The sequence below is a fragment of the Coenobita brevimanus genome, chromosome 57 (genome assembly GCF_032717465.1).
Source record: "Coenobita brevimanus isolate Jiangsu-jjx chromosome 57, ASM3271746v2, whole genome shotgun sequence".
NCBI lineage: Eukaryota > Metazoa > Arthropoda > Malacostraca > Decapoda > Coenobitidae > Coenobita > Coenobita brevimanus.
In genome coordinates this window covers 50186780-50212249 of record NC_137010.1, presented here as the reverse complement: position 1 = coordinate 50212249, position 25470 = coordinate 50186780, and the positions used below count along the sequence as shown (strand labels likewise).

The 25470-nt window shown below is 42.5% G+C and overlaps 1 protein-coding gene across 1 annotated transcript in view; it reads right to left on the bottom strand.

Moving 5' to 3' along the window:
• Window positions 1-25470, bottom strand: part of Msh6 (DNA mismatch repair protein Msh6) — a 746240-nt gene that overhangs the window by 65072 nt on the left and 655698 nt on the right. Inside the window, exon 21 of the mRNA XM_080274091.1 lies at window positions 21277-21454. Coding sequence (XP_080130217.1) covers window positions 21277-21454 — 178 coding nt within the window. The remainder of the gene's footprint in view (window positions 1-21276; window positions 21455-25470) is intronic.

Below are 25470 nucleotides of genomic sequence, written 5' to 3'. Positions count from 1 at the left end.
TTTTCTTAGTTAATATTATAATTCCTCCTCCTTTTTTTAAATATCTGTCTCTTCTCCATATATTGTATTCCTCTAAGTTTAGTATGTCATTTGATATCCTTGGTATTAATTTTGTTTCAGTTAGGTATATTATTTGTGGTTCATTTTCTCTGATATAATCATTCATCTCTAGTAATTTAGATACCATTCCATCCACATTTGTGTGTGTGTGTGTGTGTGTGTGTGTGTGTGTAAGTGCGCACATGCAGGGACGCCACACTGTTCGGTGTTTCCCGCACATCCATTCTTTTACTGAATAAAATTCATTATATGAGCATAACATTCAGCAAGCCCAGGATGGTCATTAAACCAAAATTCATTGAAAGAGTTCAGTACAGTACCCTCGTGTCCAACACGGTAATATTGTCATGTATGGGTCCCGTGTTGGACCAAAAACATGTTGGACAAACAATAGAGCTTATGGGGAAAAATGAATTATGTCAGCAACCCTAGGAAAAGTCACCCTAAATACCTACCATATACCTATACATATATTGGTACTATTGTAATTATAATAAATGGTACTGTGCTATGAATGATAACTAACCTTTTAGGATAGTGTTGGTGGGCTTGCTGGGAATGAAAGATGGTATCCATGGCTGTAGGTAGTCCTACTGGGTCCCCGGAGGATGGTTGCTGGCGTCACTAGCGGGTAATGGCTGCTGCTCCTCCTCAACCTCCCTCATAAATCCTTCGAAATCACACTCAGAATTACTATCTTCGTCCACAGCCATGGAAGGTCCTGCTTCTGCCTGTCCTAGCACTCTGTAAGCCTTCACTGCTGCCAGGATCTTGTCTTGGTTTTTTATTATGGTCCTCACGTTGGCTTCATTCATGTTGTAGGCCTTGGCAATGTCAACTTTCCTCTCCCCTTTCTTCTTCCTCTCGATGCTTTCTAGCTTGGCGGCCTAAGGGAGGTGCCGTCACTTCTTGGGGTTCTCAGAAGGCTTCCTAGGCATCGTGAGCAGGGTAAAATGCAGTAACAAGGGCAGAAAATGCAGCAAGAAAAAAACACCTTGCAATGCAAATTATGCGACTGAGTGGTGCTGTGGCGGGAGAAATTTAAACAAAACATCACGTGACAGCAGAAGCATTTTTAATTGGGCGGCATCACGATCACGTCACGATAGCGGGCGGGGAAGGCCACTTGATCAGAAGTTTTCATTGGCTATCATCATCATGGGAATGTCCAGCATGACCATGTTGGACCGGGGGTGATCGTGCTAGAGGTGAACTCTGCGGATTTTGCCCACTTCTCGGAGCTCTGTGCATGTTATGCTAACACACTCGTGTTGCAGTAATTAAATCGTATTAAATAATACTAATTATTTGCTCTCTGTGCTGGACGTGAATCGTGCTGGACTAACGCGTGTTGGACGCGAGGGTACTGTATATCAAGGGTTTAATGTACACTTAAATATTACATAATCACCAGTTTATTCTCAATAATTGGCACATGCACCGAAGGTGCTGCTGTCTGGTGGCATTCTTCTGAATCTCCAGCCATACATTCATCATCCAATCCTACGCTGCCCCACGAGGAGCGTAGAAGCCTGGGGCTAGGCAAGTTGGTCCTGACATTTAAGATGAGAGTGATGAGCCTCACTCATCCCTGAATGGCATTACATTAGCAATAAACCCCAACCCCAACCATCCCTTGGATATAAACCTTCACCAGCTCAATCCCATTGGAGTGCCACAATTACCCACTAAACCACCAGGTGCCAAAATTTGGTTATATGGTTACCACCCACTAATGTTTAATAATATCCAGCTCAATCCTACATCATCCCTGAACATGCTTGGGATTTCATTCACTCAGGATTTATCTTGAAAAGATAATATTACAGTACATCTCTTGTAAAATCTGCTTCCAAGAGATTAGGTGTGCTAAGCCAACTCTGTACCTTCTTTACCCCTACACAGTTTTTATTATTTTTTTTATTTTTTTATTTCTTTTTAATGTGAAGAAGAAGAAACCAAAGGCTAGGAGCCCACAAAACAGTTCCTTCCAAGAAAAACAAAAACAACACAAAAGAGAGCCAAATTCAAGATCCGTTCATTTCGAGATGCCTGGACACACTGCATTTGCAAGACGGGAGATCATAGGAAGTAGGAAATACAGACAGAGGGAGACAGTTCCAGAGTTGACCTGTTGCATGAATGAAGGACTGGGAGGAACAGCTAACTCTTGCATTAGAGAGTTGGACAGAAAAGGGATGAGAATTTTTTGCTAGACAGGTGCTATGCACCCCGTCGTAGAGGTGGAGGGATGCAAGCAGACAGTTCAGAGAAGCAGTGACCATGGAAATAGTGACAGAAAGGAGATAAAGAGGCAACAATGCAGCAAAGGGACAGAGGTTGAAGGAAGCCAGTAAGAGGAGGAGAGTTAATGAGACTAAAAGCCTTTGGCTCCACCCTATTGAGAACTTTATGTGGGGAGCCTTCCCACACATGAGAGTTGTGCTCCACACACGCGCGAACAAATCCCATGTAGGAAGTCAACAACTGTGCAGGGGTAAAGAAGGTACGGAGTTGGCTTAGCACACCTAATTTCTTGGAAGCAAATTTTACCAGAGATGTAACATGATCTTTCCAAGATAAATCCCAAGTGAATGAATCCCCAACCATGTTCAAAGATGATGCTGGATTGAGCTGGATATTAATAATGGGTACTCCTGTGGAGGATTTTGTCGGGTTGGTAGGTGTAAAAACTGAATCTTTGATGCATTAAAAACAACAAGATTAATTTTACCCCGGTCAGAGATACGAGCCAAGTCAGACATTAGGTGTGCCATAGCCTCATCCCTTGTTTGTTGAAGTAACTGCTGGGATGGACATTGCAGGAACCGAATGGAAAGGTGAAGGGTGGGATCATCAGCATATGAGTGGATAGGGTTAAATGTACAGCTCAGAAGATCACTGATGAATAAAAGGAAGAGAGTTGGTGATAGGACAGAGCCCTTAGGAACACCACTGTTGATAGATCTAGGAGAACAACAATGGCCGTCTACAACAGCAGCTACAGAACGACCAGAAAGGAAGCTATGGATGAAGGCACAGATAGAAGGATAAAAACCGTAAGAGGGCAGTTTGGAAATTAAAGATTTATGCAAGACTCGGTCGAAAGCCATTGAGATGCCAAGTGCAATGGCAAAGCTTTTGCCAAAGTCCCGAAGGAGGATGACCAGGAGTCTGAAAGGTAGGTGAGAAGATCGCTAGTGGAGCATCTCTGATGGAACTCACACTGACGATCAGAATGATGGTTGTGACAGGAAAGATGCTTTAAAATTTTTCTGTCAAGAACAGACTTGAGAAGTTTTGAGCCACAGCTCTTCTCAATAGGGTGGAGTCAAAGGCTTTTCATGTCATTAACTCTCCTCCTCTTACTGGCTCCCTTCAACCTCTGTCTCTTTGCCGCACTGTTGCCTCTTTATCTCTTTTCTATCGCTACTTCCATGGTCACTGCTCCTCTGAACTTGCATCCCTCCACCTCTACGACGGGCGCGTAGCACCCATCTAGCAAAAAACTCTCATTTTTTTTCTGTCCAACTCTCTAATGCATGAGTTAACCATTACTCCTAGTTCATCATTTATGCAACAGGTCAACTCTGGAACTGTCTCCCTCTGTCTGTATTTCCTACTTCCTATGATCTCCAGTCTTTCAAATGCAGTGTGTCCAGGCATCTCAAAATGAACGGATCTTGAATTTGGCACTCTTTTGTATTGTTTTTGTTTCTTTCTTGCAAGGAACTGTTTTGCAGGCTCCTAGCCTTTGGTTTCTTCTTCCTCGCAATAAAAAAAAAAAAAATAAAATAAAATAAAAAAATGTAGTAAATGGTTTCCTGTGTACAGGAAACCATTAGGTTTGTCACTCAGTGTAGAGTCACCCACAGGCAGAAGGAAAAGGAAAGAGTGAAGGAAAGAAAAATGGAAGAGGGAGTGTCAAGTCACCTGTAGGCAGAAGGATGAGGAAAGAATGAAGGAAAGAAAGACAGAAAAGGATGGATGGAAAGAAGGATGGAGGATGGGAAAGGGCAGACACCTGAGTGCAGCACTATATGAACGACATTTTCTGGATCTGCAATTTTTTTAATGCCTATGTGGTTCATGCCATGTACTGTTTATGTACCTGATATTTTAAAAAAGAACAATAAAGAAAATAATATCCATTTCCACTTTTTTTAAATACAACAGAATGCAATCTAATGTTTTATAATAGTATATAAAAAATTAATGTAAAGTAATTATTAACAATAAAAAAAAAGTGTTTCAGGCAAATATTGAACTGGTTGATAAATTTTTATTCCTGCTGCCAGAGGTCCATACAGTATGTTTTCTCAAGCCCTCCATTCAACACCTGTTCGACACCATATCTCCCATAGCCTCCGACGTTTAATGTCTTTCTTTCCTGGATATCTCGCCCATCCTTTCACACAGTGTGTCACACTGTATTTGGAAGACGAAACTGATTTCATCTACACTACAGCACAAACCAATCTGTCGTCGTCACTGACTCAGCAGAGATTCAGTTCACCCCATTCATCTGTTTATACTGCGTCATACCTGCTGCAAGACAGCATGCTCACAGGGATGTCGACTGTTGAAATTATTGAGACTGCTTTCACTGCTGACAATAAGAAAATTTAGATACTGTCATGTTTGAACCTAGAAATTTCTTTTAAACACACAAGTCATGACTATTTTATATTCCTTCGCATTACGATCCCCATATCAGTCACTGGACTCCACTGTTTGACACATTTGATCGGTCATATTATTCTGCCAAAGCATCATCATCATCATCATCATCATCTAATCCTGTGTTTCCCAATGAGGGGCATAGAAGCCCAGGTCTAGGCAAATTGGTCCTGACATTTAAGATGAGAGTGACCAGTCTCACTCATCCCTGAGTGACATTGCGTGAGCAATAAACCCCTACCACACCTCGGATATAAACCTACACAGGCTCAATCTGGCTGGAGCGCCTTAATTACCCACTACACCACCAGGCACCATAGTTTGGTTACGTGTTACCACCCAGCGTGGTAAATGGTTTCCTTGTGTACAGGAAACCATTTGGCTTCTTAACCCTTTAACCGCGGGTATTGTTTTGGTCTGACTGTCCTCTCCCGCGGGGGTTTCAGCCAAATGTAAACAAACCTTTAAACCTTAATAACTCTGCATAGAATAAAGCTAGAGAAAAAAATAAGGTACCATTAGAAAGTACTAACCTTCAGCTTTCCATTGATGTAGGTTTCATGACTTTGTTGACTTTCACAGGACGGGCAGTGCCGTTAGAAGTGAGGGGTGTAAAATCACTATTTTTCGCTCACACACCATTACCTTCGCTCATACACCATTACCAAATGCCAACCTCATTCTGATAATAATACTATAAACATATATGAACACTGTACATACGATAAACACCCACTCTGTGTTCACTGAGGCATGTAAAAGGCACTGTAATTACCCGCACTTCACTGCCACATCAGCGGTGTTGTAATCACTATTTTTCGCTCACACACCATTACCAAATACCAACCTTATTCTGATAATAATACTATAAACATATATGAACACTGCACATACGATAAACACCCAGTCTGTGTTCACTAAGGCAGGTAAAAGGCACTGTAATTGCCTGCACTTCACTGCCACATCAGCGGTGTTGTAATCACTATTTTTCGCTCACACACCATTACCAAATGCCAATCACATTCTGATAATAATACTGTAAACATATATGAACACTGCACATACGATAAACATCCACTCTGTGTTCACTGGGACAGGTAAAAGGCACTGTAATTGCCTGCACTTCACTGCCACATCAGCATGTGTTGTCACTCACACAGCTGGACAGATACTGATGCGTGCTTGGTCAGGGGTGGAGTGGGGGGCCCAGGGGGTGGGAGGTGGGGCCCCAGGGGGGGGAAGAGGGAGGTGGGGGTCAGCTGGAGTGAAAGAACTTAATAGCTACTCTCCCTTGAAACAATTGGCGCACGGAAAAAACGCGGGGTATTCAAAATATTCACAAACATTCGAGAATGACACCCGCGGTTTGGTCCAGTTTTTGCAACGTCATTCTGGAATGACACCCGCGGTTAAAGGGTTAATCAGTGTAGAGTAACCTGCAGACATAAGGAGGAGGAAAGAAATAAAGACAGAAAAAGGATGGAAGTGAGGAAAGGACAGTCACACGTGAACAGCACTACACTGAGTGAGTGGATGGTGAGTGCCCCAACCTTACTACAGTAAAAGTCCTTTAATCCGGAATGCAGTAGCCCACGGACCTTCCGGATTATCAGATTTTCCTGATTATCAGACAGGTACCTGAAAATGTTCAAAACACACCCCAAAAAATATTAATAAATTATAATAATTAAAAAATGATACAGGTAGTTTTCTTTACTTACCTTTGTAGTGTAGTGTAAATGTAGGCTGTTTGATGTCATTAGTGCTAGTAGTGTTGGGGTGGTACAGTTGTACCATCTATATTTTTCAATTTTTTCCCCGAGTTTTCTCAACTTTTTACCCAAAGCTAAAATAATGACCCTGGGTTGAAAATACCGAACCATCAGATGCCGGATTATCGGAGGTTCACTGTATAATGGTATGGATTGCACATAATATTTACTAATATTTACAACAAAACAATAATTAACCCTCCGAGGCATGTTGACGCAAATTGTGTTCTTCATGGTTTGGCATATAAAGCACGAAGATGCAAATCGTGTTGTTAAGCAGAAAAAAATGCAGTCAAAAGGAAAGTTTTCGGCCAATTTGTGTCAAATTTTGGTGCATTCTAGTGGGTGCGTCTCTCTTCCAAGGTAAGCACTTGGCAACACTGTGACTGATCTGGGCAACACTGTGACTGCTCTGATAAGACAATGCGCAGCAGAAAAACCTCAGTACAGTAATCCCGCATTTTTTGCGGATTTTTTCTCTACGGTTTTGCCCTCTCGCGGATTTCCTTAGCATTAATAAGTTCAACTAAAATATCCTTGAATATACAGAAAACAAAAAATTTGAAATTCCTGCAGCTTCCAATTGTAGCGCGGTAAACTCACGCCACCCTCTGTCCCTTTCCCGCGGCCCCTCTGCCAGTGTTACCATATCTAGCATAATTTTATTCTTTTAGCATAATTTTGATCAAATTTTCGAGTCTGGAATATTTTTTTAGCATATTAGAAGTTTTAGAATCATTCTAGCATAATATAGAATGGAATGGAATATTTTTGGAATAATTTTATAAAAGCTACAAATCAGAGAGAGAGAGAGGGAGAGACGAATAAGGTAAGAAGATGTTTGAATAGTTGGTTACTTTCAGTTTGGGCTTGGTTGGGTTGGATTAGGTTAGGTTAGGTTAGGTTGGATTAGGTTAGGTTAGGTTTTAGGTTAGGTTCGGTTAGGTTAGGATAAGTTTGAGCTTTGTACTTTACCCATGAAACCTAGGTTTTTCCGATGGATTTTGGTATGATTCATTCGATTTTCAGCTTCATTTCAGTCGGAAATGACCATTTTCTGTGTTCCCCCCCCTCCCTATAACCCCCAATTCCCCAAAGATCCCCCATTATTGCAGGGGGATGGGGGGTCATATCTCAAAATCTGGTTATTTCCGACGGAAATGATGCTCAAAATCGGATGAATCACATCAAAATCCATCAGAAAAACGCAAGTTTCGTGGGAAAAAGCAGTATGGGCAGAAAACCGATATTTACCCTCTTACTGTATGTAGGTTCATTTTAATATTTTCATAGTAAACAATACATAATTAATATGTTGCACGAATATGTATAGAATTTTATCATTTAGCTTCAAGTTAGCATAATTCATTTTTTACTTGGAACAAATTTGCTCAATCTAGCATAATTTTTTCACTGCCCTAGCATAATTTCGTTGTTTGGGCATGGCAACACTGCTCCCTGCCCCGCATTCCTCTCAGTCCAGGCCTGACTGCCTCACGTGTCTGGTGTACTTGCAACCGCACTATGATATGAGCCTCTTGCCTCCCACTTGCTTTCCACATGGCCCCAGGACGTAAGCCAGCCTCACCAAAGGCTAATAATACAATTAGTAAGAACTCCAAAGTGACAAAACGATCAAGAAAAGTTATGACCTTAGCAGAGAAAATTGTGTTACTGTACAAGCTAAGAAACGACCGTGGGAGTGTTTGCTATCACCAGTTAATGCATCTTTTTATTTTGTACTGTTTTGTGAATAAATGTGTAGATAATTGTGTATTACAGTACGGTGTTTACGTTTTTCCTTCATAATGGAGTATGTGCTTTCAATCTTGTAAGAAGGTATTTCGGGATGAGTATGGAGGTTTCGGGACAATTCGCAGTCACAACAAACACAAAACAATTCGCCTTCATTAATGAAGATAGCTATGGGTGACGCTAGAATATAATTCAAAGGCGACTACAGCGAGGAAGAAACAAGTTAATTATTGACTAAAGGAGCAACTAATAAATAATATCCAGAACCTACGCTACTGAACACAGTCTTTGCTGGATCCCCCTGAAATATAGTTATTAAAGTATTGATTAGTATATTTATAGAATGGCGGGGAATCATCCAGGGTGCGAATTGTTCTGAAGGGGAATCGTCCATGTTTTGACGGGGAATTGTCTCGCAATCAGTATGGACATGGACTGTGATGGGCAGCATGGTGGACACAAGTGTAAGATTCAATTGTTAATAGAGTATTCGCGGAATTGAATTTTCGCGGGGGTTACAAGAACGTAACTACCGCGAAATATGCGGGATTACTGTATCTCATGACCAGGCAGGCTGAAGAGTAGCGTTGCTGTCAGTCGTCCCTTTAAATCTGCCATTTTCCCCCTCCCACCCGAGGCAGAAGCCATTATTGAAATATTGTGACTGTACAGTGTTTTTTACTATAATGTGAAGTGACTGTGTCTATGGAACATAGATATATTGTTTGTAAAGCATTGGGACCCGTTATCAGTCGCTAGGCCAAGAGGCAGGAGTGTGGTTTGATATAACAGGGTTTCCACTCTGCTTCACCCTGTCCGTAAATGATGTACAGTAATCCCTCTAATATCCGAACGCCCAATATGAGAACATCCTCACTAACCAGACATAATCGTCCTGGGAACCAATATTACCAAAATGGGTGGTGGTGGTGGTGGTGGTGGTGGTGGTGGGGGGGGGGGGGTCCCCTGCCCGTAATTTGAACTTGCCGCGTGCGGCGCGGGACAGCTTTGTTGTGGTGTGTCATTCCTCCGACGTCCGATAGAGCGCCCCTGCATCCTCCCCACTTTACGCCTGTCTCTCGCCACGAGTGCAAGCTCGTCGTCATGGCTGCCCCCGTGCTCGCATTTGTGGTGGTTCCTTACCTGCTGCAGGCAATCCTGCTGCTTTCGTGCCTCTTATTAGTGTGTGTGATGATGGCCCTGCTGACTGAGAAGAGGAAGAGAGTGATGCTGATTCTGGAGAAGAAACAGGAGATATTGGAAAAAGTAGATGCGGGGTGGTCTTCTTCCCGCATCCTCCGCGAGTTCAACCTGGCCCGATCTACTTTGTTCGATATCAAGAGATCCCGAGACAAACTCATGCAGTACACGGCTGACTTTTCGTCAAGAAGCAAATGCAACATGGAGAGGAAGGTGATGTTTACTCCCAGGTTTGCTGAAGTCGACCGCTCCACGTTGATTTGGTATCGACAGCAACGTGCTGCTGGTGTGATGGTACGTGGTACGGAGCTGAAGGCTGCTGCTGAGAAGTTCGTCAGGCTTCACGACGCCCTAGACTTCAAGGCATCCGAGGGTTGGCTCTTCGCGTTCAAGTTACGGCACGGCCTTACCAACCGTAAAGCTCATGGCGAAGCTTTGGATGCTAACGAGGATGGAGTAGAGGAGTTTCGGCACAAGGTGAAGGGCTTCATCGACAGGGAGGGCCTCACTCTCGGTCAAGTCTACATTGCTGACGAAACTGGTTTATTCTATCGCTCTTTGCCAACGAACACTCTAGCGGAGGAGACGGAGAAGAGCAACGGATGTCTGCTTTGTGTTGTGCCCATGCTAACAGCATGCACCGGCTCAAGCCCGTTATTGTTGGCCGTGCAAAGCAGCCTCAGTGCCTTCGTGGGGTGATGGACGTCCTTCCTGTCGTCTGGTACCATTCTTTGAAGGCATGGTTTACAGCCCAGATCTTCAAAGACTGGTTCCACCGTTACTTCGTCAAGGAGGTCATACATTACCAGATGAAGACACTGGGAATCCCGCACAACCAGGTAAAGGCCCTCCTTCTCCTCGACAATGCACCTGCCCACCCGTGCGACAGGGAGTTGGTGGCTGAGAATGGCCGCATTAGGTGCATGTTTCTGCCACCTAATACGACTGCTCTCATCCAACCAATGGACCAAGAAGTGATCGTGGCAACAAAGCACCTATATCGAAGGAAGTTCCTGGACGAGGTGATGGCTGTTCTTGAGGACGAGGACGAGCGCAGGGAGGGACGGGACACATGAGGCCAGCGGACTTTGGAAAACCTTCGCCGCTACAACATCAAGTCTGCAATCTACAACTGGGCCAGTGCAGGGAAGGAAGTCCCTGTCAAGACTCTAGAAAATGGTTGGTCTCGTCTGCTTCTCGGAACGGATGTGGAGTACGATTTACTAGGATTTGACGTGGATGACTTCCATGCACGTCTACGTACGCATGGCGACGATGTTGATGTGGACAATGTGCGTGAGTGGTTGGATGACGACGAGGGCGATCCTGGGTATCAGACATTGTCTGATATCGAGATCGCATCTTCAGTTGCAGGTGTCAGTACCCAGCTTGAAGATTCCGACGAGGACGGCGATGATGATGCAGACTCCTCTCAGCATGACACTACTCCAGCCATCCCCAAGCTGGGCGCACTCCGGGAACACCTAGAGTTCGTTCTGGACTACCTGGAACACCCGGACTGCAACAGGGAGATGGGGCCCTTGGGACTTGTGGAGGAAGTGCGTGCTTTCAGACAGCGCATCATCAATCGTCAGAATCGTCGTTCCTTGCGTCAATCAACGACTGACAGCTTTTTAAGGGCCATGACCCCCGCTGTGCCCAGCCCTGGCTCCACTCCGTTGCCTCCTCAAGACAGACCCTCATGCTTCGAGCCACAGCCCAGCACATCAGCCACGGTGGAGTCACCGCTTGACGTGAGTTTGCGTCTATCTTCAGAGTCGTCTATGGTGGGTACGCCATCACCACGACCCAGCATTGCACCCCTAGGTCACCTGCCGGTGATACTCTCGGACTCTGACAGTGATTAAACAGCAAGAACTTCTCCACTAGACCACACGGGAATTTACAGTGTTGTGCAGTGAAAAAAACAGAGCGTTGTGTTAAGGATTTACAGTTGTGAGTGAAAAGACAATTTTTGAACTAAATTTAACGTAAATAGACTTGTTTGTTTTTGCTTTAGAAAATGGTTAGAGGAGTGGGAAAAGTTAAAGTGCAGAGTGCAACACTTAGTAAGTTACAATGGAGCAAAAGTTAGACAAGAGTGCACACTGTGAAGAGAACGGACTTCTGAGTGCGATTGACTAAGTTCAGTGGAAGACTTCATGAACAGTGTACTGCAAGTGCTTCAGGAAATCCTTCCTACTGTCAGAGTCCGAGAGGAGGCGGTTATTCATCGAGATGGCCATGGACTTGCTGTAAGTAGGCAGAATGTTTCATACTGTACTTTTTTCCATACTATACTTACCTCAAACACCTCATTTCACTCTTTAATGTCCTTTATTGGTGTGAATAGGGTGTTAGGAGCTATGCATGTGCAGTAGGAAGGTGTTTTTCTGAGTTAGGCTAGGTTAGTGTCCATAAGTACCAGTCCAGGAGCCAGTACCCAGAATGTTGAATATTGAATGAACCTACCTCAAAAACCTCATTTTATGCTTCTATTGCATTTATTTCAGTCTTTTATGTGCCTTATTGGTGTGATTTGGGTCTTAAATAGGTGCTATGCATGTCCAGAGGGAGTTATATAGGTGTTTCTCTGAGTTAGGGTCCATAAATACAAGTCCATAAGCTGGGGCCCAATATCCGGACAGGACCACTATCCGGACCTGCCTATGGCTCTATTACATCAGATATTGGAGGGATTACTATATTTTACCTTTATAATGAGGCCACTACTTATATTTTGTGAAAAATATAGTGCTTGGATTAGTGAAATAACTGACCTACTATAGCAGGTATTATGTATGCCATAGAGATATGCCATAGTTGTTAAGGAAACAAGTGGTCATGTATGCCATAGAGTCAGAAAGGGAATAATAGAGGCGGCTGGGATGGAATCATGTGATAGTGTTTTATATTGCATATGGTTCAGTGTGAAATATACATATAAAATAGTGCAGCTAGTGTTCATCGAGAAATATTGCGTGCATTGACTGACTTAGCTCAAACCTAGCGCAAGTATCAGAGACAACAAATATGCCACACAGTCACAGACTTCAGTGAAATGGTACTCTACCAATCTCAGACAGTGCTATATTGCATATGGTCTAGTGTGAAACATACGAATAAAATAATGCAGCGAGTGTTCACTGAGAAATATTGGATGCATTGACCGACTTAGCGAAAACCTAGCACATGGATCAGAGACAAAAAATATGCCACACATACAGTAAACTCACCCCGAACACATTCTCACCGAACGCGTTCGCAATTATACACAGTTAGTGCTGGGATACGTATAAGACAACGTCAGATTAAAGAACCATTACGAAAACTATAAATTTACACAAGAGAGGCCTTTGAAAGGCCAAATCCTCAAACATAAGCAGCACGCACAATTTGTTTTGATCACGTGATGTGATTTGCGGTAGGTGGTGGCGACCATCATCCACTCACTTGATGTAGTGCTGCCTACTTCTTCCTTAGCCTTTATCATTCTTTTTCTGTGCCTGCCCTCCTCTCTTCCTATTTCTCCCATCTTTCCTGTCACTACTTAATGCTTTTCTTTCCGTTACAGGTGGCTTTACATTCAGTGACAAGCCAAATGGTTTCCTGCAAGCCAAGAAACCATTTACAATGCTGGGTGGTAACCATATAACCAAACCATACGTACTCCCTAAGTGTCAAGTGGGTTGGTGGAGGGTTAGTGCCACTCCCTGTAAAACAAATAACTCAGTCAAATGGCCACCCCGTATGGGATTATGGCGTCTGGCAATAGATAGTTAGATGTGATTTGCTGTACTTCTTTTCCACAGTACTGTATTTGTAAGTTAAATATTTACAGTACTGTTCCGGTAAGTTTATGTGCAAGTTAAAGTACTATTAAACAACGTTCAAGCAAGAAATAGTCTTATAACCAGTTTATCTGATAGGCGTCTGACTATTACCTTTTTTATTTGTTTGTTAAATATTTGCTGTACTGCTTTTCCACAGTACTGTATTTGTAAGTTAAATATTTACTATTCTGGTAAGCACTTGTAAGTTAAGCACTTAAAGAAAGTTAAAGCATTAAATAAAGCCTTGTTACCAGTTAACCTGATTTATATGATTACCCATGATCGGTGGGTTCCGAGACAATTCGCCGTCATGTTAATTCCCCATCAAAACATGGACGATTCCCCGTCAGGACAATTCGCACCCTGGATGATTCCCCGTCATTCTATAAATATACTTATATTAATTAATCATTACTTTTATATACTTATTATTAATTAATCAATACTTTAATAACTATATTTCAGGGGGATTCATCAAAGTTGTTGTGACAGCGAACTGGCTTGACAGCGATTAGTCCTGAAACCATTTTGCTCCCTAGGTCCCCTAAATGTGGTATTTTGCCATTATCTGCCATTGGTAATCAATATGAAGCACTTTAAGTGGTTAGAAGGTTTATTTAATGTTATGACTTACAAATACAGTACTGCACAGCAAAACTTCGACATACAAATACGTAAACACAAGGCAACATTCCGACGCCGATAGGTTTTGGCATCGGAATGTTGCCTTGTGTTTACGTATTTGTATATTGAAGTTTTGCTGTGCAGTACTGTACTTGTAAGTCATAAAATTAAATAAACCTTCTAACCACTTAAAAGTGCTTCATATTGATTACCAATGGCAGATAACAGCAAAAGACCACGTTTAGGGGGTCTAGGGAGCAAAATAAGGAGTAGTTAAAACTTACGCGGTTTCACGCCGAGCGCGCTGTGTTAGCAAAGAATCCCACGCATTGGGGGTGAGCTTGCTGTATATATGTATGTTGTGCAGCGAATGTTCGTGGTGAAATCTATTGTGTCCATCGCATGTGTAGTGAAACGAGGAGAGAACAAAATATGCCACAGACAACAAAGCAAGGAAAAGGTGGAGAAGGAAATGGTTAGGGTACTGAGAAGTAGAGAATCTTTATCAGAGAAATTACCAATATGCCGGGAATCGAACCCGGGACTCCCGGGTTCGATTCCCGGCATATTGGTAATTTCTCTGATGATTTTTCCTGTGAAAAAAAATACAGGTTCTCTCTTCATAGAGAATCTTTAGTTTGGGATGTGGCAGATAAGAAAAAATGTATAATAATTTCAGGAGTTAAAGAATAACGTATGACAATAAGATCAGAAAGAGAAAGAGAAGAACTGAGTAAGGTTAAAGAAACAATATCAGTAGTCATGGAAGAAAACAACGAAGCTCTAGAAGAGACTGAAAAGGTGTTTAGGTTAGGAATGTACGAGGAAGGAGGGGCAAGACCACTGAAGGTAAAGTTTAAGTCCCAGGCAACAGTAAACGAAATTATCAGCAGAACATGGAAATTATCAGACAAAGAAGGTTTAAAGAATGTTTGGACAAGGAGAGATGCAAATGAGGAAGAAAGAGCTAAAATAAAGGAGTTAGTAAAGGAAGCAAAAGTGAAAATCGAACAGAGAACGGAGAAAGTGAAGACAGTGTTATATTGGAGAGTCATGGATCAGAAATTAAGGAAGTGGTACCGGCAGAGAGATGGAGAAAAGAGAGTATAAAAAACTTCAAAAATAATTGGAGGGTGACATATACTAATGTTGATGGTTTAATATCGGCAAGGCTACAAATCAACGATTTTTTGAGGGTACATGAACCTGATGTTATGTGCTTTGTAGAAACCAAGATAAGAGAAGATATTGATGTTCATATGGGAGACGGTAAATACAAACTGTGGAGAAGAGACAGAAAAGAAAAAACAGGAGGAGGAGTGATGATAGCAGTGAAGAACAACTTAAATGTAGATACCGTGGAAATGGAAGAAGGCAGGGCCGAAGTGATAAATATGAAATCAGAAACTGGAGAGAATAGCAAGGAGATATGGCAGTAGTGTATGTTCCCCCTAAGACAAGAGCATGGAATGATGATGAATACCAGGAAATGTTGTCAGACATGGCTAGTTATTTACAGAAAATTATTGAGAAAAGCAACAATATAATTTTAATGGGTGACTTCAATTGTAAAGGGGTGAACTGGGAGGAACGGGACTCAGAAGGCAGCGAAGATTCGTGGGGCACTATATTATTAAATATAACAATGAACAATGTGACGACACAATGAGTCAAAGAAGAGACACGATTCCGAGGTGAGGACGCACCAGCAAAGACTAGATTTACTGTTTACCAAAGAACCAGATGTAACAGAATCCTTGATATATCTGTGTCCTATTGGAAAAAGTGATCATGTGCTCATTGAGTTCCAGATGATAACAGGGAACGTGGAGCCAAGAGACGAGCTTTATAGGCAGGAAAGATACAACTTTCGGAAAGTAAACTCACAGGACTGAGAAAATTTTTTGAAAATGCAGACTGGAGAAAATTCAGAGAAACAAGAGAGGTACAAAGGAAGTGTGATTTTTTCTAGGCCTCTATAATTTGGGAGTGGAAAAATATGTACCAAGAGCAAGGGGGAAAGAAAACAGGAAAAAGGAGTGGTTTAACAAAAGGTGTATGATGGCAAAAAAAGAGACACGGCGCGGAACAATTGGAGAAAGAGAGGTAACAACAGAACAAAGGAAGAATATAAAAGAACTAGAAATGAATACACAAGAATATGTAGGAAGAATGGAATTTTGAAAAAGGTATTATAGACAAATGCAAGGATGAACCCAAACTGTTTTATAGATTTGTCAATGGCAAACTGAAACAAAAGGAAGGAATCATCAAACTGCAGGAGAGGTCTATAAAAATGCAGCGATGCAAGCAGAAATAATGAACAAATGTTTCCAATCAGTTTTCACTAATGAAAAGGAGTTTCTGAAAGAGGAGGGAGTGACTAGAAATGTAGTGATAAAAGATATAAAAGTGGAAGTACAGGAAGCGTATAAATTACTGGAAACTCAAGATGTAAGGAAAGCCCCAGGACCAGATGGAATCTCTAATTAGGTACTGAAGGAATGCAGAAAACAACTGGAGGATAAGATTCAGTTTAACTGTGTGTTCTCTGGAAGAGGGGAAAGTGCCTTAAGAAGAAAAGAGGGCAAATGTGGTACCAATTTATAAGGGAGGAAACAGGGAAGAACCCCTGAATTACAAACCAGTGTCCCTAACCAGCATGGTCGCAAAATTGTGCGAGAGAATTCTGAAAGATAGATGGATAAAATATCTGGAAGACATGAATATTTTGGCCGACAGTCAGTTTGGATTTAGAACTGGAAGGTCATGTGTTCCCAACATATTGAGTTTTTACTCAAGAGCAATTGACAAGCTACAGGAGAGAGATGGTTGGGTGGATGGTGTGTATTTAGATTTGGAGAAGGCCTTCGACAAGGTACCCCATAAGAGACTAATGTGGAAACTAGGGCATATAGGAGGACTGAAGGGGAACCTCCTGGAATGGATGAGAAACTTTTTGAGAGACAAACAAATGAGGACAGTAATAAATGATAGGATGTCTGGATGGAGGGAAGAAACAAGTGGAGTCCCACAGGGCTCGGTGTTGGCGCCAGTAATGTTCCTGATTTACATAAATGATTTCCTTCATTCTTTTCTCTTCCTTCTGCCTCTGGGTGACTCTACACTGAGTGATAAGCCAAATGATTTCCTGTACATCAGGAAACCATTTAGTACGCTGGGTTGTAACCATATAACCAAATTTTGGCGCCTGGTGTTTTAGTGGGCAATTATTGCGCTCCAATCGGATTAAGCCGGTGAAGGTTTATATCCAAGGGATGGTTGGGGTTGATTGCTCGTGTAATGCCACTCAGGGATGAGTGACGGTGGTCACTCTCATCTTAAATGTCGGGACCAACTGCATAGCCCCGGGCTCCTATTCTCCACATGGAGCAATGAAGGATTAGATGATAGATAGATAGATAGATACGGTAGAGTTAGGGAAATAACAATGGAATTAGTTGGAGAAGAACAGGGGGGCTTTAGGAAGGGAAGAGGATGTGTAAATCAGACATTCATTCTTAGATCTTTAGTGGAAAAGTTTCTAGAGAAGGGAAAGAAGTTGTATGCGGCTTTCATGGATTTGGAGAAAGCATATGTCAGGGTGGATAGACAAGGATTGTGGAAAGTATTAAGAATATATGGAGTAGATGGGAAGTTGCTGCATGCTGTGAAGAGTATGTGGATGGTGAACTGAGTGAAATTTTCTCTTTGACGGTTGGGTTGAAACAGGGATGTGTCATGTCTCCATGGTTGTTCAATCTGTATATGGATAGGGCAATAAAGGAGGTATAAGGTAGGGCAGTGGATGTTGGAGTGGCCCTGGTGAGAGAGGGTAATGCTTGGAAACTCCCTGTACTGTTGTTTGTAGATGATACTGTGTTGTTGAATGAAGACGAAGGGGAGCTGCAAGGCTTGGTGGATGAGTTTGGGAGAGTGTGCAGGAAACGGAATCTAAAGGTGAATGTAGGGAAGAGTAAAGCGATGGTCTTTGAGAGAGATGAAGTCAGTGAATGTACAGTGAGGGTAGATGGTGAGGAAATGGAAACGTGAGTACGTTTAAGTACCTGGGTTGTGTGATGATTGAGGATGGAAGTTTGGAGGGTGAAGTGCTTGGAAGGGGTACAACAAGGAAGAAAGGTTGCTGGTTCCTTAAAAGCAGTGGTAAGAAACAGGGAAGTGAGCATGGAAGTGAAAAAGTTACTACATGACAGTATTGTGATACCAACTCAAACGTATGGAAGTGAAGCTTGGACGTTGTTGGAGGGACACAAGAATGATAGCAATGGAAATGAGTTATTTAAGAGGACCCTGTGGAGTCACATGGAGAGACAGGCTGACAAATGAGGATATAAAGGAGTATTGTGGTGTGGATGTGATAGGAAACGTTAGGAGGAACACTGAGGTGGTTTGGCCATGTGGAGAGGATGGAGGGTGAGAGACTGATGAGTAGAGTGTATGTGAGTGAGGTGGAAGGTGGGATAGGGAGGGGGAGACCGAGGATGAGATGGAGGGATGGAGTGGAGAGGTGTATGAGAGAGAGGGGTGTGAGCTGGGAGCAGGGCAGTGAAATGGTGGGGGACAGGAAGACTGGGAGGCGATTTGTTTGTGGCCACACCGTATGGGATTGAGGTCTCTGGCAATAGATAGATAGATAGATAGATATGGCAGATGGACTGAACAGTTATGCAAGTCTGTTTGCTGATGATGCAAAGATCTTGAGGAAGGTAGAGGTTGAGGAGGATTGTACAATGACTTACGTCATTTGCAAGGAGAGAGAAAGAGTGCCATTGAATGGATGGTACATTTACGTGCAAGCAAAATTGTTCTACAGGGCTGCTTGTCGTAAGCTGGAAGCTGACAAGCCTTTCCTAGCCTCCATGGGCTGGCTTGGCCATTTCCTGAAGCATAAGGAGCTCTGTCACGTATGCATCAGTGGGAAGCGTGCATCGGCAGACGAGCTGGCAGCAAGGGACTACCCTGCGATTTTGAGGGATATCATTGAAGAGGGCGGGTACACAAGGAAGTAAATCTACAACCTGGACGAGACGGCCCTGTGCTACAAGGCAATGCTGAAGTCAACGTACATCAGCAAGCATCAGAGGCAGGCATGGGGATGCAAGATTGATAAGAGCAAGATGACAGTAATGTTCACAGTCAACTTATCAGGCAGTCACATCATGTGGCCTGTTGTCGTCCACACTGCAGCACACCCAAGATGCTACCGGAATTTAAGACACATGAACAACAGCAGGGTGTACTGGTCTAAGAGCACAAACGGATAGATGACAACCAGCATTATGTCTGATTGGTTGATGAGGCACTGCATCCTCGATGCCAAGGCAAAGCGCAGGGAACTTGGGATCCCATTTGAGATGATTCTAATTTTAGACAATGCACCTTGTCACCCCACCTGGTTAGAAGATCTCCATAAGGACTGCAAAATTGTTTTTCTCCCACCCCGAACAACCTCCCTCATGCAGCCTTTGGATCAGGAGCTCATCATGACGGTTAAGCAGCTGTACCACCACTAACTGTATGACTACCTCCGTGAAAAAACCAACACCCTTTTGGAACTTCAAGTAATCTTAGAAGAAAATGACGACAAGGAGCCGATGCCGCACCACCCACTACACCTGCACCAGCTGCAACCTCATTTACTCCAGAGATCTCAGTAATGGCATTTTGGTGGTCCTTCTCCATCAAGAATGCTATCGAATTTTTGATGAATGCTTGGGACAACATCAGCTTTGCCACAGTCAGTCATGCCTGGCACCTACTCGTGTCGCCATGCAGCCCCTGGCGGACACTGAGGCAGCAACTCTCACAGCTGCACAAGCTGTGCCAGGGATGCAGGATGTGATGCTGAAGGACATCAGGGAAACACACTGTGCAGCAGTGGAGCAAGATCAACAGGAAGTCCTGAACCGAGTTGATGAGGCAGACTCTGAACAACAGACCCTGACAGAAGAACAGCATGCAGCGGAAGTGATGGAGAGTGATTTGCCAGTTTCTAGGATTAGTCGAATCCTGTGTACCCTGAATATGTTGAAGGAGGAATTCAAGAACATGGAACTGTGCCAGCAACGGATGGAAGAGGTTCTGAATTCACTAGACAAAACCTTCTGCTACTACACAGAGAAGCACCATCAAGAAATTAACAGGAGGAAACAAACCCTTATCACCCATTACATTCAGCGGCCACCACAAATTCAGGAACCCGAGGAAGCAGTGCCTTCTTCTGCAGAGCCAATTCCTGGGGAGGAACTAGAGGATGAGGTGCTATCAGTAGTGTCATCAATTGACTCTGAAGGATTCATGGAGAAAGCGAGTGAGGTGGCTCATGGAAGTGTTGATGAAGAGGTCGGTGAGGCAGGTGGTGCGGCTGGCGGTGCATCGGGTGGTGCAGGGGGTGCACACTAAGTGCCTCACCCTGCCTCGGAACCCTTTCTTACGTCCATCAAGATTGTTGTCTTCTCTGATTATGGGAAGCAGCCATATTCTTGTTATTTCAGTTATATCTTACATTCTGTGCTGTATATGTCTTACATATTTTCCCTCAAATGGGTCAAAAAGGTCACTGATAGAGGGGGAGGTGCTGCCCATATGTTAATTTTCCCATTAGTTTATGTATTCCTAGTGCGCAAGCACGTCTGCCGCCAATATAGGCGCAGACTAGGGGGATGTACTGTACTCACAATATCCTTTTCGTTTTCATTTCCTCTCCTCTTCACATTTTCATATCTTCATTCCTCGCCTGTCTGTACCAGTTCTTTAAGTCTTTCACTGTATCTTCTGCATAGCTTGACCCGTGCCCTTTTACCTGTCTAAGCAGCTCTCCTGCATCTCTCATAAAGCCACTCTTCTTTTTTTACTAATTTTGCAGCAGATCTTGAGACATGCTTACTATCAACAAGACTTCATACTTTTCATGGATATTTTCAAACAACTTTCATCCTGCTCCAGTCACTGTTTCTAAAATACACTCTCACGACATTAAAATTTGCTCTTCTGTAATTAGACTGAGGTTTCTCTCTCTCTCTCTCTCTCATTTCCCAAAAATATGCCAACCTTCTCTGGAGAGTGGCTAGTAAACAAAAAGGAGTTGCAAACCAGGGTGACTAGGGAAAAATTAACTGGCAACCACAAGTAAGATTCTCTTAAAGCATAAAAATATCATGAAATCTGTATTGGTTAGAAGTGGCTGACCACTGTATGTGGACATACATCAATTCATTCACTCAAAGAAGAACTAGAATCCAATTCCAATAGCTAGTGAATGTCTTACTGCATCTACTGTATAACACAGACAATGAATATTGTTAAACACAATGAAAGTATCATAGTCTTACCCAGTTCATCCACTAGCACAAGTGAGTGTGTGGTGGCATGCTGAATGATTGATGAAGTTTCTGCTAGCTCCACCATGAAGGTTGATTCTCCCACCATGATACGGTCAGACGTTCCCAACCGAGTGAACACTCGATCTACTGGGGTCAACCTGCATGAGCTGGCTGGCACATAAGATCCCTAGAAGAAGTTTTAGAAAAAGAAGTATGAATGTTTAAAGATATGATTTATTCCATCCATTTATCCATCTACCACCTAATCCTGTGCTACCTCATCAGAAGCTAGGATTTCAGACATTTAAGCTAAAAGAATCTACCACTCACTCCTGCATGGTACTGTCTGAGCAGTGAACTCCCCCTACAAATGAACTCTTAAGGAGCACAATCAGTTTGTAGTGCTTTAACCCATTAGATCACCTGGTCTCTAAGTGCTGGGTACATGGTTATCACTCTGCACAGTAAATAGTACAGGAAACTATTTGGCTTGGCACAGTCATTGTGTGACAGATTCAGGAAAAATATACAGGAAAGCAAAGGGATCTGTACTTAGTTTTTCTTGATTTGGTGAAGGCCTTTAACAGAGTCCCGAGGGAGGAGGTGAAGTGGCCAACAAGAAAAATTGGGATAAAGGAGTGGCTGGTTAGGGTGGTTATGGCTGTATTTACCTATTTGTATTTACCTATTTGTAGTATACAGGAATTGAGCAATGCTCGTGTTGTCCTGTCTCCATATCCACATTTATCAAGTCTACCTTTACACACATGAATGTTTTTCTCATGCACCACGTCTTTGTCTAAGTCGTTCCAAATATTTAAGAATATACCTAATTGTGATATACACGGAATGTACTATGCTCGTGGGTTTCCGTCGCTGTTTCTCAATAAGTCGAATTTAACTTTAAACTCGTTTAAGTTTTTAGACTGGACGATCTCTTTGTCCAGGCTATTCCACAAGTCTATACTTCTGTAAGGAAAGCTATATTTCTTGATATCCTTCAAGCAGCTTGACTTTTTCAATTTCATTCCATGTCCTCTTGTTGCTCTCTTATCCCATAAAAACAGATCTTCTTTGTCAATTTTATCTACTCCCACCATGGTCCTGAACACCGCAATCATGTCTCCCCTCTTTCTCCTTTCCTCTAACAAAGGCAAATCCAGTTTTTCCAGCCTCTCTCTGTATGACAGGTCTGTCAGACTGAGGATCATCTTGGCTGCTGTTCTTTGTATTCTCTCAATCTTGTTTATATCTTTCTTTTTGTGTGGGCACCACACTACCGCTGCATATTCTAACCTGGGGTGGATCATGGCCACTATCAATTTTTTCATCATTTCCTCATCCATATAATGAAATGCTACTCTTATGTTAGTCAAGAGCTTAAAAGCCTCTCCAACTATCTTGTTAATGTGCTTTTCTGGTGACAAACTATCTTGGACCAGCACTCCCAAATCTTTCTCTTCTCTCCTTTTTGTGATTAATTCATTACCCAAAAAATAATTCAGTGATGGTCTCCTGCTACTTTTACCCATTTCCAATATTTAACATTTCTTTACATTAAATTTCATTTCCCACGTCCGGCTCCAATTGTGTATCCTATCCAAATCCTCCTGCAGTATTTTACAATCCTCCTCAACCTCTATCTTCCTCAAGATCTTTACATCATCAGCAAACAGACTCGCATAACTGTTCACTCCATCTACCATATCATTCACGTAAATCAGGAACATTACTGGTGCCAACACTGAGCCTTGAGGGACTCCACTTGTTACTTCCCTCCATCCAGACATCTTTTCCTTTATTACTGTCCTCATTTGTCTGTCTCTCAAAAAGTCTCTCATCCATTCCAGAAGTTTCCCCTTTAGTCCTCCTATATATTCTAGTTTCCACATTAGTCTCTTATGAGGTACCTTGTCAAAGGCCTTCTCTAAGTCTAAGTACACACAATCCACCCAACCATCTCTCTCCTGTACCACATCAATCGCTCTTGAGTAAAAGCTCAACAAGTTTGAAACACATGACCTTCCACTTCTGAATCCAAACTGACATTCAGCCAAAATATTCATCTCTTCCAGATATTTTATCCATCTGTCTTTCAGGATTCTCTCACACAATTTTGCGACCATGCTGGTTAGAGACACTGGTCTATAATTCAGGGGTTCTTCTTCCCTGTTTCCTCCCTTGTAAATTGGTACCACATTTGCCCTCTTCCATTCTTTTGGCACTTTCCCCTCTTCCAGTGAGCATACAATTAAGCTGTGAATTTTATCCGCCAGTTGTTCTCTGCATTCCTTCAGTACCCAATTAGAAATTCCATCAGGTCCTGGGGCTTTCCTTACATCTTGAGTTTCCAGTAATTTATACACTTCCAGCACCTCCACTTTTATATCTTTCATCACCGGAACATTTCTAATCACTCCCTCCCCTTCCACAAGCTCCTTTTCTTTAGTGAAAACTGACTGGAAACGTTTGTTCATTATTTCTGCTTGCACTGCCGCATCCTTAAAGACCTCTCCATCTACTTTCAGCTTCGTGATTCCTTCCTTTTGTTTTAGTTTGCCATTAACAAATCTATAAAACAGTTTGGGTTCATCCTTGCATTTGTCAATTATACCTTTTTCAAAATTCCTTTCTTCTTCCCTACGTATTCTTGTGTATTCGTTTCTTGTTCTTTTATATTCTTTCTTTGTTCTGTCGTTACCTCTCTTTCTCCAATTGTTCCACGCCTTATCTCTCTCTTTTTTGGCTATCATACACCTTCTATTAAACCACTCCTTTTTCCTGTTTTCTTTCCCTCTTACTCTTGGTACAAATTTTTCCACTCCCAAATTATAGAGGTCTAGAAAGATATCCCACTTCCTCTGTATCTCTCTTGTTTCTCTGAATTTTCTCCAATCCGCATTTTCAATAAATTTTCTCAATCCTGTAAAATTTGCTTTGCCAAAGTTGTATCTTCCCTGTCTATGTGTATGTGGGTGATCACACCCAAGTAAGACAGAATGGAGATCTGAGTGATGAGTTTTCAGTGAATGTTGGTGTGCATCAATGGTCAGTCTTGAGCCCCTTGTTGTTTACCATGGTAGCTGATGCCCTCTCATTTGACTTCAGAAACTGACATCTGTGGGAGATGTTATATGCTGATGATTTGGTGACTGAAAAGAATGAAAGGGAGGCAGAGGAAAGATTTAGGAAATGGAGATATAGTATGGGAAACAAGGACCTGAGAGTAAATGCAGACAAAACAAAGGTGATGGTATCTAGGGCTGGTAGCAGTACTGTCAAAGAAAAGGAACAGTGGTCATGTGCGGTTTGTCACAATGGTGTGGGAAGTAGTTCCAGCTTGTGCAGTGTTTATGATAAGTGGGTGAATAAGAGATGTAGCGGTATTAGAGGTAGACCGCAAGATAATGCTGATTTCACGTGTGCAGTGTGTTAGGGAGGGCAACTAGAGATTGTACCCCTGAACAAAAATAAAGGTCAGCAAAGTGAGTGCAAGAATTATCATGGCATAAGTCTATTGAGTGTGGTAGGGAAGGTGTATGGAAGAATAATTATTAAGTAAGAGATATCAGGAGTCCTAGTGAGTGATGAACAAGGTGGATTTAGGAGTGGCAGAGGATGTGTGGATCAAATATTTGCAGTGAGACAGTTATTGGAGGCTCGTGATAAGGACTATAAGGTGTTTATCGCATTCATGGACCTGGAAAAAGCATACGACAAAGTAGACAGAGACAGATTGTGGAAGGTTTTGCGCACGTATGGTGTAGATAGTAAGTTGCTAGGTGCCATCAAGGGTTTTATGATGGTTGTGAGGCATGTGTATGGGTAAATGGGCATCTAAGTGAATGGTTCACGATCAATATGGGCATGCGACAAGGTTGTGTAATGTCCCCATGGTTGTGCAATATATACTGTACAGTATATGGATGGGATGATGAGAGATGTAAAGACACAAATAATGGAGAAAGGGATGGCATTGGTAATGAATGGTGACAGATGGAATATCTGAAAATTTGCTGCATGCTGATGATGCAGTGCTACTTGCAAATACAAAACAAGAGCTTGGTAGACTATAGTCGCAGTTCACAGCTCTCAGGTTGACATTATCATACCCTGGCACCCTACCTGTAAACAGTGCATTTGATTTCGTATCATATAATACACAAATGATATTATTATACATGAATATATTACTGTGTTAGT